Source organism: Capra hircus, chromosome 3 (assembly GCF_001704415.2).
Source record: "Capra hircus breed San Clemente chromosome 3, ASM170441v1, whole genome shotgun sequence".
NCBI lineage: Eukaryota > Metazoa > Chordata > Mammalia > Artiodactyla > Bovidae > Capra > Capra hircus.
In genome coordinates, this window is record NC_030810.1 from 78,238,587 (window position 1) to 78,255,677 (window position 17,091).

Genomic DNA, 17,091 nt, shown 5'->3' on the forward strand with positions numbered 1-17,091 from the left:
CAACTCCTCCATACAGTCTTTAAATTACACAGACTTCTCTATCCTTGCCTTCTACTCAACATTTCAGCAGTACATCCAAGTTGACCACTCTTTCTTTTCTAAAACATTCTCTTTCCTTGGCTTCTGTTTTAGCACAACTCTAACGGTTTTTATCTTCCTCTGCTCTTGAGAGATGATGAAATGCCAGAATCCTAGGGACTGACCCATTCTAGGTCTTCTTTTCTTGCTCTTATTCTTTCCTAGAGTAATTCCACCCATTCCTCTGTTTTTAAATATCTCGATATGGGTGGCTTTAAAAGTCATATAACCAGGATAGATTCTCCCCTGAGCTCCATTCGCAGGTATCATGAAAGCTAAAACGTTTCCAGGACCAATTCCTATCTCCCCCAGCCCTCTTCCTTGCTGGTTTTCATCATTTCAGAAAATGGCAGCATCAACTACTCAGTTACTAAAGCCAGAATACTTGAAGACTTACTTCTTTCCTTTCCTCATCTATTACATACATCTGAGCATTTTTTCCTTCTAAATTTTCCCCAATTTGTCTTTTTCTCTCTTGCACCAGGGCTACTTTGCCTCCCTAAAGTCCATTCACCCACACATTTAGTGATCTTTTAAGAATGTCGATGAGATTGTGATTATTAGTTTCAGCAGAGATAAAATTATTTTGTGAAATTGTTATAAAAGTGTCTAAATGCTTACTTTCAATTTCTGTACTTATCTCATCATGGACTGGTAAGTTTATAGGCTGGTAACAGTCTGCAAATCTTACTTCAAGTAGCGTTGGTTTCCTGGACTTTGTCAATGACTGGATACCATTTGCAACCAATATAATAATGATACATAATCTCTAAAACCTCATATTGATATAAATTATTTTCCTTTTGACAGACACATGTACATGTAACTCCATTGTTTTGAAAAATATCCTTGACGGTGGGCTCAAAGTGACTTAATTGTCCTTATGTTCCTCAAATCTGTGACATAAATTTTGGGTCACCAGCTGGAGAAAAAGAATTGTTCTATTTGGCTTGACATTAGAGATTGATGATGCTTGACTAGACAAGTACAAGCCCATCTTTGCAGTAATGTGGGCAAGAATAGAGCTCCCAGTGGATATAAGAAATTGAAATCTGAGGCTTCATAAATGATAAATTCAAGGCAAGTAAAGTGACAGCAGTATCACTAAATAGCAGATGATTAAAAGGGGGCAGGAAGAGGGGGAGTCTATGACTAAGCAAGCAGAAGACACTTGCACTTACCTGCAAAATAAAAGGCATGAATGATTCTTGATAATGCAATATACTTATTTAATAACAATATACTACTTTATTATTTGATGTCCTAAGTGACTTTCTAAACAAAAGCAGAAGCAACAACATAAACTTGACACTTGATAACCAATGTAAGTGATACATGATGACATCTTTCCCAAGTAAATTTTCTTCATTAATCTCAAAGATAACCAAAGTTTATAAGATTTTAGACAGAGCCTATGTAAACAGATTCTCCTATCAGCACCTGGAAGACAAAGTTCTAAATATAATAATTCTTAATGATGAAAAAAGTAAATAAATTAAGTCAAAGTATCTGCTTTGACTTACCCAAATGGATCACCAACTACAAGGAATGCAACATCACTGATATCAGCATCCTTTAAAATATTATCTGCCTCCTGTTCCACTTCTTCTCTATCAGCAAGGATCAATTTTCTCTCATAAAACTCTTCCTATAAATTTAAATTCAATATAAAAATGAGATAGCAGGTGACCATTTCAACACACACACACACACACAAACACAAACACACATACACACTCTCTCACACACACAAAACAATCTTTGTCTGTGGCTGGTGCAAATCCTGGCAACCATCCAAACACTAATCCCTGAATACAACTCATCAATGAACTAGCACTCTGTGTCATGCTGCAATTAAACTCTGTCTTTGGGGCTATCTTAATATCCCAAGAGGAGGTAGACCTCCTAACATCTGAGGCTTTTTGCATTTTAAATTAACCTCTAAATTTGGGTCTAATAGACCAGGCCAAACATTGTAGTTTAAATAGAAAATATGTATGCATGAGCCTTACTTGCTTCAGAAACACAATACTACAGAATAAATATATTAAACAATAATATATGTTTATTTAACATATGTTTACCATACATATATGGTAGTTGGGTTTTATTAACTTTTCCTTGGGAAAAATCTATGGGACCCTGATAAAAATAAAAGATAATTTCAATGAGAAATAGTAGAAAACTATGATTTAGTTGTTTACAAAACCAGCAATCATTCCTACATAATTGTAGGAAAGACTAATTTAAAACTGTACTTCCTAGTTTCTGGTAAAAAAAAAAAAAAAAAAAAGGCAGAGTTGCAGGAGAAAAAAAAGAATACTAAACATATAGGAAATCTCCATACAAACTACTTGTGAACAAATCCCCAGAAGTTCAACCCCAAAGCATAAACCCAAGAGGCTGACCTTAACTGGAATGGCAGCATGTAAGAGTGAGCTAGTGGTCATGGGGTAGTGGTTACAACCTATTATGCAAGATCACGAATCTTATAACTGATTTCCTGTGGAGTAATATATAACTCAAATACAGTAAAAGTGGATGCATAGATAAATAATAATATTTCTTACATGCTAATAAATTTATTTTAGTCATAAGGATTATATCATATGTCAAAAGTTATAAGATTGCTATAATGGAAAAGTGTCAATTACTCAGTAATATTTGTCAAGCAAATGAACAAATCATTAAGCATTTGAAGATAAAGGCTAAATAGTTCCAAGTGATAATTATTTCCTAATACTTAACTACAATCAGTTTCTCAATTGTGAAAAAAGATCCTTTCCTTTTCATTGCACATCTTCTTAGAGATAATGTTCCAGAAGTTCCCAATGACAATGTTTTCATGGATGAAAAATGTTTCATTTTCCCTCTTACCATGTATCTTTTCTTAATCACTCATTTTATATACCTTATTTAGTTTTGTCAGCCCAGTAAACTTAATAGTTGCAGAACATTTATAGTCACATACATAAGAGAACACACATATGATTACTTAAAGCTGAAAGAAATGATGTTCTTTTCTGAACTTCTAAAATTTCTTAAAGATCAAGGAATCACATGTTACTAGCTTAATGCTGGCAGTAATCCAATCCAATCTTTTATAAATGACTTAACAACAGAAAATCCATTCTCTCCTCAAGACTTCTATCATGTTTACTCCATATTTATCACTTATCCTAACTCAAGAAATATTTCATTATCTAACTGAGACAACAGAATATTAAAAAAAATCCTCAAAGAGAAATACACATTAATACCTCAATATAATCAAAAGGTTGATCCTCTTTAAAAAGAATGCTTAAAAAAGGGAAGAAACTACGAATTGCCAGTCCAGGTTCAATGCAGGATACAGGATGCTTGGGGCTGGTGCACTGGGATGACCCAGAGGGATGGTATTGGGAGAGAGGTGGGAGGGGGGTTCAGGATGGGGAACACATGTACACCCGTGGCAGATTCATGTTGATGTATGGCAAAACCAATACAATATTGTAAAGTAATTAGCCTCCAATTAAAATAAATAAATTTAAATTTAAAAAAAGGGAAGAAACTGCTAAAGCAGAAATAGACAGGTACTACATTATTTTTAACATAACCACTTATTTATGTATTTGTTCATTCACTCATTTGAAAAATATTTATTGTGTACAACCTCCATGCCAAGCTCTATGCATGATGCTGGAAACAGTGTAGACATACACAACCCCTGCCCTAAGGAGCATAATATCTAGTGTCATATTCTTTTCCATCATGGTTTATCAAAGGATATTGATTATAGTTCACTTACTGCTGTACACTAAGACCTTATTGTTTATCCATTCTCTATCCCAAACTCTTAATCCATGCTTCCCTCACTTTCCATCCACCTTCCAGGCCCAGATTTTGACCCTATAAGTAATAATTGTTCAAACGTTTTTTGGGGAAAAATACTTTAAAAATCATAGCAACCAAAATTAACATTTAGCTAGCACTTAAATTTGCAAAGTGGTTTCAAATACACTAATAAATGATATAATCTTAACAGCCTTCCAACTGATTATTATGTCCATTTGACAAATGAAGGAATTGAGATATGGAGATGTTTGGAAATGTCTATTAACTCCTATTTCTGAACACTTTTGTGCAGCCACTATGCTAAAATCCTGTAAGGCGGGCATTTCTGTCCTCTTTTTACAAAGTAAGAAACAAACGTTAAAGGGCTTGTCTAAGGTCGCATGTTAACATGTGATAGAACAAAGACATAAAACCAGGCCTAGTTCTTTAAAACTGCTAACTTGTTATTTGTCTATATTCTCTAAGAAGATTTTAAGTTCATTCTAAATGCCCCTGATCACTAATTAGAAAGGAATATTTCTATCATCTTGAGCTTGGAGACTGTGGCTCCATCCTATTAAATTGAAGCCAACAAATTAAAGCTGGTCATTAGACACATCTTTCCTTTCAAAGTATGGCTAATTCAAGTAGCAGTCCTTCTTCAGGTTTTAAAGTAACTGTGAGACCTTCAGAGTTCCATGGGCTGTTAATCTGAGAGGCCAGAAGACTGAAAATTCTCTAGGTTACCTTTTTCTTTGGAAGACTTGATAGACCAGACAATCCTAAAATCTTCTCCCTCCTCCTGTAATATATCCATCAGTTTTTGCATCTTAATCTACATTCTATTTGAAATTAGACGATGAACCTGAATCTGACCCCTGTTTCAAAATTTCCTGAGCCTTTAACCAAATCCAGATAAATGTATGATATGCTAGCAAATTCTATGGTTACCAAGTTCCTGGCTCACTTAGCACATTTAAGTGTATGGGTATAAGTTTGACTGGGAACCGTCTATTTAAAGGTTAGATCTCTCTGGATAAGACACAGACAGAAAGGTGATTACCATTCCCAATGGAAATACTTCAAAGGGGAAAGCCTTCAGTTTGGTCCCTGAATACATAACCAACTCATTAAGGCTGTGTTAGCACCTCATTTGCACTCAACTCAGAAAGGATTTTTTGGCTATCTCACGAAATAAGGGATTCTGATGACTATCCCCAGGAGTGTAAAATAACTTTCCTTTCCTATTTAATGGAGAAAGCTACACAATTAGACTTGTAAGAAAAAGCACCCTTTCATTTTCCAAGTCACATGGTTAGTGTATGATTGCCATTCTTGTACTCCTCAGATTCTTCATGAGAAGGGGATGTATTTTAAAGGGTTTGAACCAGGAGACCTGAAAAATTCGATTCCGCTTAGTGTAAAAAGAAAATCAGCTGTTAAATATCCGTCTTCCCAGGAGGCTAGAAAGCCTTAAGCACTTACCAGAATTTCTTTCCCTACAGTCAGGACTGATGTATAGGTTTCCAGATACACTCGACTGCAGCGTCTGACAACTTCCAGGCCCTTGACTGTGATGTCCTTAGCATCTCCCAGGCCCAAACCAATCATGTAAAGCATCTCAAATAACAGGGGGAGGGTGACTGCAGGAAGAAATGAATATGAAAATCAAGTGTCAGCTACACCAAGGATACCTAAAATCTAGTAATGAAAACGAAAACCAAAACAACACGGGGAGGGACGGCATGTCAGCGGGAGATTTAAGAACTTCCCACCTTTTAAATAAGGACTGGAGTGTTTTTAAATAGCCTTACCCGCTTTCTCTCTTATTACACAACGCTAGGAGCAGACAGTTACCCGCTGAGAAGACGACAGTTGAATTCTGTCCTCCCCAAATTTCTGTCTGCCTCCGTTCCCCAGAAGTAGTTGCCAAAGCAGAGGATTTACCCAAAGGAAGGATCCACGCCGCCGGCCTCACCTACGATGCCGCAAAGCGCCTCCGCTTTACGGCATTTCACGACTAGCTGTAAGGGGTGGTTTCTGCAGGCTCCGGGCTGGGGCACCCCGCATCCCACTGCCACTAAGGTTGACCCGCAGGGTGCTGGGGCTGGGAGGCGAAAGTTCACCCAGTCAGGGGAGTCCGACCAGTTCCCCGGCATGGCCTTTGGGAAGGGACGAGGCCTGCCCACGATCCCCTAATTTTATAAACATCCCATCCTGGAACCAGGTAAGTGCAAGAGCTTTTCGCCAGCGAGGAAAACCAGCCGCGAGGTTGGACCAAGGAGCTCCACGCCTTCCTTCTCTCCTCCAGAAACACCAGAGGGTGGCGGGTGGAAGGGGTTTCCCTAGTCTGCCCCGAGATAGCCCTAATGCACACATTCCCATCCTCGCGTTTTCTTTCGGCTGTAATTTAACCAGCTGCTTTCCTGTCGAGCTGTCATTTTGGCAAAATTGGTGATGAATGTTGGTTCTAATTTACCAGCGGGGCCGTGATTCCTCGGGTTTGTCCTCGAAACCTTATTCTGGAGTGCCCCAAGGGGTGTGTGACTGGAATCTGCCTCAGTCATCGTCAGTTCGGGAAGCCCAGAACCCTCCTGTGCCTCGAGAAGTGACCTTTAAGAATGCTCACGGATTTCAGATCTCGCCACAACGCTTCCACAGGGGGAATTCTTAAAGTGGTTGGTTAAATGTAGTTCCAGTGCCGAGATGACTGAATATGGTCTTCCTAAGGTCACTAATGACCTCATCCAAGTTAAAAAGGCAGTTTCCATTGCACATCTCAGCAGGTAATGTTGATTATTCAGAATTTGCATTGTGTTTCTCTGACAATGCTTTTTTGCTCTATTCTGCTTCCTTGGCTATCTTTTCTCTCTGAATTTCATCCAGGCTTTGGCCTTCTCATTCTGTACACTTAATGTTTGGTTCTATCCACTGTCACTGTTAGATTCATTCCTCATACAATAAACAAAAGTAAATTCACTCATAGATGTAAGTGGAAAACTTCAAATTTCCGAGGGAAAACTGGAGAAAAAGATTTGTGACTTACTTAGGCAAAGATTTCTTAGGTGAAAAAACAGAAGTATGATAGAGAAAAGAAAAAAATAAATTGTACTTCAGCAAAATAAAAACGATGGTCTTCAGAAAACATTAAAGTCACACATTGGGAGGAAATATTTGCAAAGCATATATCCAATAAAGGACTTATAGTGAGAATATACAAAGAACTCTCAAAACACAATAGTAAGAAAATAGTTTTAAAAATGAGAAAAAATTAAATATGGACACATCCCCAAAGAAGTTACATGAGTAGCAAATACACATTTGAAAAGATGCCAAACATCATTAGACATTAGGGAAATTATTAAAAACCATTCCTACTATTGCACACCTATTAGAATGGCTACATTAAGAAACAAACAAAATCCGTAATATTCATTACCATGATTTCAGGTTATCTTTTATGTTTTGCAGACTCAAATTTTCACCTCTCATTCAGACCTCTTCCTCAGCATCCTGTATTTAACTTTTTTCTGGAAATCATCTGAGTAACCCAGAGGCGTGTCAAATCTAACACATCCAAAGCTGAATCCATCAGCTTTCAACTTGGCTTTTCCTTCTGTATTGTCTGCTTTGATTGGAAGACATTACCATCTATAGACTCTTATCGAAGCCAGATACCTGGAAGTCACCTCACATTTTAATCTGACAATCTGCTGGTCTTTCTCAATAGAAACCATGGCTACCATCACAATCTTGATTTAGGTCCTCATTATTGCCATTTCTGCAGCTGGTCACCATGTCTCCTCCACATTCATCCTTCTCTCAAGAGCTGAGGAGATCTAGCTAAGGTACAATCTGAAAATGGCACTCCCCTTCTAAATCCTTTTGAGGCCAAGAGAAAGTCCAGTCTCCTTAACGTGTCCCACAAGATCAACCATGATGTGACAATTGTCTACCTATACTATAGCCTCATCTGTCTCCGCTACTTACCATGAGCTTTTTCTCTGGCTGTCTAGTTCTGTGCCCACAACATGCTGCTCTGTGCCTCTCTGCCTTTAGTCAGGCAGCCACCTCAGCATGGAATACCCTTGGCCATTTTCTCCTGCCTAAATCCCTGCTGCTAAGTCACTTCAGTCGTGTCCAACTCTGTGCAGCCTTATAGATGACCGCCCACCAGGCTCCTCTGTCCCTGGGATTCTCCAGTCAAGAACACTGGAGTGGGTTGCCATTTCCTTCTCCAATGCATGAAAGTGAAAAGTGAAAGTGAAGTTGCTCAGTCGTGTCCGACTTAGCGACCCCATGGACTGCAGCCTACCAGGCTCCTCCACCCATGGGAGTTTCCAGGCAAGAGTACTGGAGTGGGGTGCCATTGCCTTCTCATTCTTTAAGACTAAATCAAAGAAGTAGTCCCAGAGATCCTGAAACTAGGTTAGGTATCTCCTTTTTGTTACAATAACACTCCTTACACATACTTAATCATCAATTTAGGTGTTTTGTAGTTGTGTATCTTCTTTATCAAACCATAAATTTCATTAAATCAGGGGCCATATTTTATTTATAGTCTCATCCCTAAGGCATATCACAGTGTCTGGTACATGGTAGGTATTCAATAAATGTTTGTTAAATAGGTCATTATTCACTACGAGCTGAGCAATTTCTTTGTTATGATGATTTCTTTTTCAGTCTTTATGAAATGCAGAGAGTGATATTTTGATGACGATTTCTTTTTCAGTCTTTATGAAATGCAGAGAGTGATATTTTGATGATGGTCAAAAATCATTGGTGAAATTATCAAACATAAACATGCCTTGCTTATGATGCTTTAGGAAGTCATTTATGTTGAAAGGCTCCTGACATGTCACATGTACTTTATATGCTCACTATTGAGTAGGTAAATTTTCCAATGTACTGATCATTTCTAGCATGTTTCAGTTTTCAGATTTTCCTTGAGTGATTTCAGGTAGCTTCACAGGGAAAGAACATTGCCATAAAGAATAATTAGTAATCCAAAGGAAGGTATACTTTATCTCTTTTCAGGAAATCTATATTGAAAGTGAAGTTATTCTGAGTTGGTAAAGAAATACTGTATTTTTAAACACAGAAGTAATTTCATATTTTAATTTTCAAAATTCAGTCGAAGAAACTTACTTTCACTATAGAATTCTTAAACACACCTTTCTGCCTGCCTTCATTTCTCAAAAGGAGTGTGGATTTGGAGAACTTTTCTGGAGGTAGATAAAGTAAACATGTTACGGCAGTCTTTTTTCCTCCCCACCTCAGCAGATAATAAGCAGAAAAAAACCTGGTGTCATCTTTTTTTTGCAGAATGTTTCTGTGTGATTTGATTTCTGTCTTGCCATTTAAAACAGGTGTCAAGTATGACTGCATTTCCATCAACAATTTATCATTAAAAGTTTCAAACATATAGAAAAGTTAAAAGAGTTTTACAGTAAATATCCACATAGCCACCTCCTAGGTTTTACAGTTTTAACATTTTGCTGTATGTGTTCAATCACATATTTATCCATCCACTCAGCTGTCAACGTAGGTTATTATTTTGCTGCGTTTCTACAGGAGTTACATAAGTACACATGTGATTGCATTTTACCGCTCTTCCGTTTCTCTGGCCTCACTTCCTGGTGTTCTCCACACCACCGCCCCACAGGTATCTGTTTGTTCCTGGCTCCACTTCCTTGAAGTCTTTGCCCAAAATTTACCTCCTCAATGAGGCCTAACCTGGATAAAACCAACAGTTTCAGTCACTGCACCTGCTGTTTCCCCCCAGAGCACATATTTACCTTCTAACATAACAGTGTAATTTACTAATTTATTATGCTTATTGTCCGTGCCATCCTAGAATATAAGCACCAGAAAGTCAAGAATTTGTTGTTCCATTTGGTTTACTAACGTGAAAGAAACACCTAGAACAGTGTTTGGCATGTATGCTCAGTAGATACATGTTGAATGAATGAGTACACATCTACATATAGTAAGATATTATAAATGCATTATGTGTAAGGGAAGAATTATGCAGAGAGAAGTTGGCATGATGATTAAGAACTCAGATTTTGGTATCATTCAGACCTTGGTTTAAATTTAGGTGTTTCTGCTCAGAAGTGTTAATGAACCAAACTTGGGTCTGCTTGCCTGTGCACGGTAAAGCCAGTCTACTGACACTGAGTTGTGGTGAAGGAAAGCGCAGCATTTATTGCAGGGCGCCAAGCAAGGGGAGTGGGTAGCTCGTGTTCAAAAGACCCAAACTCCCCAGTGGCTTTCAGGTAAGTGTTTGTTGTTTTTTAAAATTAATTTTTATTGGCGTTTATATAGGTGCTTAGGAAAAGGGGGTTTTAAAGGCATTGTAAGAGAGGAGACGTTATCAGCTTATGCATAGTTCTCAGATTGGTTGACATCAAGGTGAAGTTTCAAGCGTCATCAACCTTTGGGTCTCAACAGGTCTAGGGTCTGTGTGCTTGTGGGCATTGTTTTCATCTGGTGGGGGTCTATATCCTCTAAAGACAACTTGGGAATGTGTGTCAGGCCTTTATATCTTTTAGGAAACTGTGAAATCAGTGATTCTGCCATGTGAAAGAATCTATAGTAACTGATTACTGATAACAACCTATACTCTAAATTGTTACCAGTTTCCCAACCCAATGTCTATTCTTTGTTTCTGTACCTTCACATTTCCTAATCATTAACTATTGAGCCAGTCTTTGGAGACTCAAGGGAAACTGGTTGTGTGTTAGTCACTCAGTTGTTTCCTGCTCTTTGCAACCCCATAGACTAGCCCACCAGGCTCCTCTGTCCATGGAATTCTCCAGGCACGAATACTGGAGTGTTTGCCATTCCCTTCTCTAGGGATCTTCCTGACCCAGGGATCCACCCCAGGTCTCCCGCATTTCAGGCAGGTTCTTTACCGTTTGAGCCACCAGGGAAGCATTTTACTGCAAAGGACAGGGACACAGGGGCTTGTATATGGTTTCAGTAGCGCATTCCCTTTCTAAACCTCAGTTGTCTCATCTGTGAAATAGAGATAATAATACCATCCTTCATAGGTTTATTATGAGGTTAAATGAAAGAATGCATATTAAGGGCTTAGTACAGTATTAGGCATTTAGTAAAGACTCAGTCAATAATGGCAGATATGGAGTTTGAAATTAATTTTATGGTAATCTACAATGTCTATCAGATTATGAGAATCAGACTCATCTTTCACCAAGATTGGTTCTCATTCTTTTCTTCATTTGCTATAGTTCTTTGAAATCCTGACATCGTTCAATTAGACCTCTAGGTGGACTATGTTATTGATTCACAAGAGTCATCTTAAGCAAACATTATTATTATTATACTCGGAGGTACTTTTTCTGAGAAAAACTTTATTTCTATCATTCTGTCATTGACTTTCACACTGTAGACTTGATTGGCACCAAATAACTGTTGCCTACCAATATGTTAATATTCAAAGTAGAAGAGAGCTAGCATGCAGGTGAACTTTGTATTCTAGTAAACAAAATCTGATGAGTAGAGAAAATGTTCACTCGGATTATAAACAATTAATTTTTTAAAATTTTAGATGCTCAGCAACAATTAAAAAGATAATTGTAGTCCATTCTACAATACAATGCTGCTGCTGCTACTGCTAAGTCGCTTCAGTCGTGTCCGACTCTGTGCGACCCCATAGACGGCAGCCCACTGGGCTCCCTCATCCCTGGGATTCTCTAGGCAAGAATACTGGAATGGGTTGCCATTTCTTTCTCCAGTGCATGAAAGTGAAGTCAAAGTGAAGTCACTCAGTCGTGTCCGACTCTTAGCAACCCCATTGACTGCAGCCTACCAGGCTCCTCCGTCCATGGGATTCTCCAGGCAAGAGTACTGGAGTGGGGTGCCATTGCCTTCTCCAACAATACTATATACAATTAAAAAGGTGAACTACTGCTACATAAAACAGCCTGGATGACTCAGAATCTCAATATGGATGAGTAAAAGAGTACTTTTTTTTTAGCATAACCAGAATATAAATTTTTTTTAAAACCATGTAAGTTCTTGTCATTATTAAATATGTACACTAATAAACTCTGTGGACATTGAGTTATTCAGATAATATGGTCACCTATGTTACTTAGAGGCCCGTTTTTTTCCTGTGGTAAATCTAGAAACCCTTTTAACCAAAATTAAACCCCTGTCTATATCAAGTTGCAGAATTTCCACAAACTTTAATTTTCCTGGAGTGGATTTGGTTTTCATTTTCTAAATCCCAGGCAGGCACAGGGCATGATTCATCTTAACCTCATTTCCTTGCATTTTAGTTTATTTTATTTGATTTTTTTTGCTTGATTTACAGTAAAGTTTTGTGCTGTAACTGAGTAGCATTATTTCTTTCAAGCAGTTTTCAGCACCTCACTTTCCAGTTTCATTACATTTTCTGAAAATAATGGCTTATTGGTATCAAATAGAATCTATTTTAATCTTATCTTCACTTCTGATTATTGTTCCTCTTTGAACATTCATTAAATAATAGGCACTTGATAAAATGCAACAGTAGTATCAAAGATACTGTTTATGCCATGAATACCAATTGCAGAAGCAGTAGAAAGCTGTGATTAAGAACCTGGGCTTTGAAGTCAGACTACTAGACTTGAATTCTGGCCCTCTGTGCTAAAAGTGTGACCTTAGGAACATTCCTGAATCCTTAGATATATTATCTGTAAAATGCAGATAATAAAGATAGTTATCTCAGAGGACTGTCTTGTGGATTACAGGCAGTAATACTGCGAATGAATTGCTCTGAACAGTGTCTTGTACTTAGTAATCATTCAGTTCTTAGCTGCCATTATAAATATTACTACCTTTAGATGTTTTCTGAGAATTAAATGTAGTAATGTATGTAAAGTGTATATCAAAAGGCCTTCAGTGTGCTACACAATTACCAAACAAAGATTTTTTTTGATCAGTTGGTTTTTACAGAATTTCTCTGTGTCTAACTAAAGCTTGGGACCATTCTCTCCTCTCCCCTCACCCAAAAAGTGAAATTGCCATTAGTATATTTATACTCAGAAAATGTATGGATTTCTAAGCTAAACCACAAAGCTTTTAAAAATTATAATGTAGCTGAAATGTTATTTATAATGAAAGGAAGCAAATGTGGTATTAATCACTATTAAAAAAAGACAAATGTTTTTCCTTCAATAATGATACAATGACATTTCCTTCCAATTATTTCCTGTCCTAATAATTTTGGTCTATAACCAGTTAATCTTCATCAGTAAGTTGGGGATATTTGAGGGGATTATGGCATTGTGTTGTCTGGGGCCAGTCCTTTTCTTGAAGAAGCTGTAATAATCTTACATAGAAATTACACTCAGAAGTCATACTAATCTTGATTCCTTGCTTATACCTAGTTCCTAAGGACCAGCGTCTCTGTCCTGTTGTTTCAAGAGAATGAACCATACAACTGATTTCAGTCTTGTGACGTAATTTCTTGCCTTCAGATGCATCTCCCCCTGAGTGAGCTCCCTTTTGCAAAGTGAGACCCCAACAAAGTTAAATACTCACCTGTCTGAAACCGTCAGGGTTACTGAGTACCTTTGAACAGTGCACCAAAAGTGCCGTTCACATAGACTGCATACAGCCTGCCCAGCTGTACCTGTTGACCCAATGACCAGTTTTCTATTTCTTAAACTATTGTTCACCTGCTATGCTCTTTCTTGAGTACATACCCTGGATCTTGTGTTACTTGATTTTTGTTTGTTTTTATTTTAAGGTAATATTATATGCTGTATCATTGTGTACTAGAGTAGCACTTTTTAAAGAGTAGTCTTCATTAGACAACATGTAATGAGACTGCTGCTCAGGTTTGTGAAAATGAAAGTAGCTCAGTCATGTCTGACTCTTTGTGACCCTATGGGCTACACAGCGCATGGAATTCTCCAGGCCAGAATACTGGAGTGGGTAGCTGTTCCCTTCTCCAGGGGACCTTCCCAACTCAGGGATCGAACCCAGGTCTCCCACATTGTAGATGGGTTCTTTACTAGCTGAGCCCAAATTATTTTATCTCATCTTCTTTGTATTTTGTGATTCACTGGTGGCTCAGACGGTGCAGGAGACCTGGGTTTGATCCCTGGGTTGGACAGATCCCCTGGAGGAAGGCATAGAAACGCATTCCAGTATTCTTGCCTGGAGAATCCCCATGGACAGAGGAGCCTGGCAGGCTATAGTCCATGGAGTCGCAAAGAGTTGGACATGACTGAGCAACTAAGCTTTGTATATTACTTCCAGTTATTTTGTTTTAACTTTCACAGCCACTCATTGCTTAATATTGTTACATCCACCTGGAATACTCCTCCTCTATTCCATAGGCATCTTAACTTTTAAACTCTAGTTTAAAATATAGTATATTTTAAATGTATACTATCGTATCTCACCCGAGCTGCAATCTCTTCCCTTTCTTCCACTTCTCATTTCCTTTAATGTTTTATTACTATTGCTTGTTATTTCTTTAGTTATACTGTGGATGTGAAGGACAAGGGCAGTGTTTTACCTGTTTTTATCTTCTCTGTGACATCTGTATCAGTGCTTTGCTCATAATAGATGCTCAATATTTGTAGAGTGACTTGGTGAGACTGCTGCTTAACAAGAGCCATCAAGCAGATATGCTTAATGGAACTGAGAAGGGAGAGACTAAATGGAAGTAAGTGATTTGATAAACTATTATAGTGATTTGTATATGAAATAATAATCAATCTTGAATCTACTCAGTGGCAAAATAAGTTGAGATGCATTAATTATATAAATCAATGTGGATGATCATGAACATAATTAAATGGAGGAAGGTAAGACAAGGATTGATTAAAATCTGATGTCAATCCAAACTGGAACCCTGTTTCAATCCAAACTTCTAAACTTACTTTTAGAAGTTTATTTCAAATGTCAGGAGAATAAAAGTAAGTTCAGACCTAAGTTAATGATATTCTACATTCACTTTAGTAATATTTAAAACCACAAAGAAATGTAGCATTAAAAAACTCTGTCTTTCTAGTGTGTCATGACATTTGATTATTTTAAACATGAAATCCAGTTTTTTTGTGAATTTCAACAAAACTAGAATGAGCTATGGGAGTTCCACCCCCTCTTGTAAACAGCTGAAAGTGAAAGTGAAGTCGCTCAGTTGTGTCCAACTCTTTGTGACCCTGTGGACTGTAGCCCACCAGGCTCCTCCGCCCATGGGATTCTCCAGGCAAGAATACTGGAGTGGGTTGCCATTTCCTTCTCCAGGGGATCTTCCCGACCCAGAGATTGAACCCAGGTCTCCCACATTGCAGGCAGATGCTTTAACCTCTGAGCCACCAGGGAAGCCTACTGTAAACAGCTGAATACAGGAATAAATAGAGTAAGAGTTGAGACTTACTCATTTATGCAAATTACTTGGAATACTTTTATGCCTTTCTCCCCAAAAGCCCTGAGAGCTAGACATACGAATTTCTGGGGCACCACGTTTTTGACATATTCTTGCATATCCGTGAGTGTCCATCACATGGAGAGATTTAACTTAATTCCTTTCACAACTAATTTGAAGCTCTATAATACCTATTTGACCTTAATTGTCCCTCGTTCAACACAATGAATATTTATTGACTGTCTTGTATGTAAGGCTATATGCCCTGTATTCTTAGGGAAAAAGAAAAGCATACGTTACTTTCTGTGTCCTCTAGAAATTATATTCAGGTGGGAATAACAGCATCAGTAGCTGTGTTACATAGTGATCATGTGATAATAGGCAGCAATACATGCTGTAATAAAGGTACAGGCAGTGTACAGTGGGAGAAGAGAGCAAAAAGGGGATTAATTAAACTGGATAATGTTCTAATAGCTTGATCTAATTCTGTTCTTTTTATAATATCTAGGTAACACAAGGAAACTCCAGATGTTCGACTGATCACCAGATAACCAGTTTATTTATGTCACAGTGTGGAGGGGGGAACTATATTGCAGATGAACTATTTAGTTGCAGATGAACTTCAGCCTTAAAACCTGTTAACTGGATTTTCCAGGTTACCCAGAATACCAGTGTCATAGCAGTGGACTAACACTAACTCTATTTACCTGTTTCTGACATACAAAAATTTGGGCATCATTTTGTCAACTTTATTAGTGTTTGGGGAGAGGTAGGGTACTCTTGCCTGGAAAATCCCATGGACGGAGGAGCCTGGTGGGCTGCAGTCCATGGGGTCGTGAAGAGTTGGGCACAACTGAGCGATTTCACTTTCACTTTTAACTTTCATGCATTGGAGAAGGAAATGGCAACCCACTCCAGTGTTCTTGCCTGGAGAATCCCAGGGACGGGGGAGGCTGGTGGGCTGCCGTCTATGGGGTGGCACAGAGTCAGACACGACTGAAGCTACTTAGCAGCAGCAGCGGCAGGGGGTGTGTATTCCTAGTTTAGACATTCCTTCTTTCAGATACCAACTTGTAGGTTACTTGATGACCATACAATCTGTACAGGAAAGTGAATATTATTACCTAGATTCTGGGAAAACATAAGGAAATATCAATCTTCCACACAACATACAGGTTACTGGGATTCTTGTGAGCCCCATTTTTATAAGTTCCCCTTTAGAAGTTTGTTTCCTGGACATACATTTGAATTGGTTGCCCTGTGGGGTTGGTGTTCATAAATGAGTGATTCATCTTTTAAGGATTCCAGACAGCTAAGTACACCATCATTTCAGAGTGTTTTGTTTTTTCCATGAAAACTGCCAAAGTATTATTGAAAAATTTCAGTTATAGGATGAATTAAGTTTTTGTGGTCTATTTTTATGAGACTGTTTTCATAGAAAAATGAGTACTAGTGATTGCTAGTTTAAAATGTTATAAATATATTGTCACAATATAGTCATGCCTTCTGCCTACTCAGCAGAAACAGAATGTCCACATATGTATCTATTTCAGTAGTTAATTCCTGGCTTCCTCAGGAAAAGGAAACCATGGTGTGGAAGGGATATTTGGGCCTAATATTATGTATGGCATTCCTCTGTAGATGTATATAAGTCGTTGCCTATTTTGTATCATTTTCAAAGAATAGCAAGCTCAATAAGATTTCCATTGTTACGGAATGCCCTGTCCTTGTAAGTAGTTTGAGTTGTGATTTAAGTTTTCTCTTTTTAGTGGCATCCCTACCATTGTTTTTTCTTTCCTGCTGGCAGC

At 38.1% G+C, this 17,091-nt stretch overlaps 1 protein-coding gene and 1 long non-coding RNA gene across 4 annotated transcripts in view; one reads left to right on the forward strand and one right to left on the reverse strand.

Moving 5' to 3' along the window:
- The window catches only part of DPH5 (diphthamide biosynthesis 5), a 41,794-nt gene extending 35,902 nt beyond the window's left edge, over nt 1-5,892 (reverse strand). The window contains exons 1-3 of one of the 3 annotated variants that reach the window (XM_005678035.3): nt 5,839-5,892; nt 5,377-5,534; nt 1,602-1,726 (exon numbers count right to left, since the gene is read on the reverse strand). In XM_005678035.3, the coding sequence (XP_005678092.1) occupies nt 1,602-1,726; nt 5,377-5,511 (260 nt within the window). In that variant the 5' untranslated portion in view covers nt 5,512-5,534; nt 5,839-5,892. Of the gene's footprint in view, nt 1-1,601; nt 1,727-5,376; nt 5,535-5,705 lie in introns of all 3 variants that reach the window. The other 2 variants (XM_005678034.3, XM_005678033.3) reach the window with 2 other exon arrangements.
- LOC102173353 lies at nt 5,901-16,135 on the forward strand. Its single transcript, XR_001917843.1, has 4 exons — nt 5,901-6,118; nt 6,374-6,677; nt 14,496-14,578; nt 15,792-16,135. It is a non-coding gene; the product is annotated as an uncharacterized LOC102173353 (long non-coding RNA).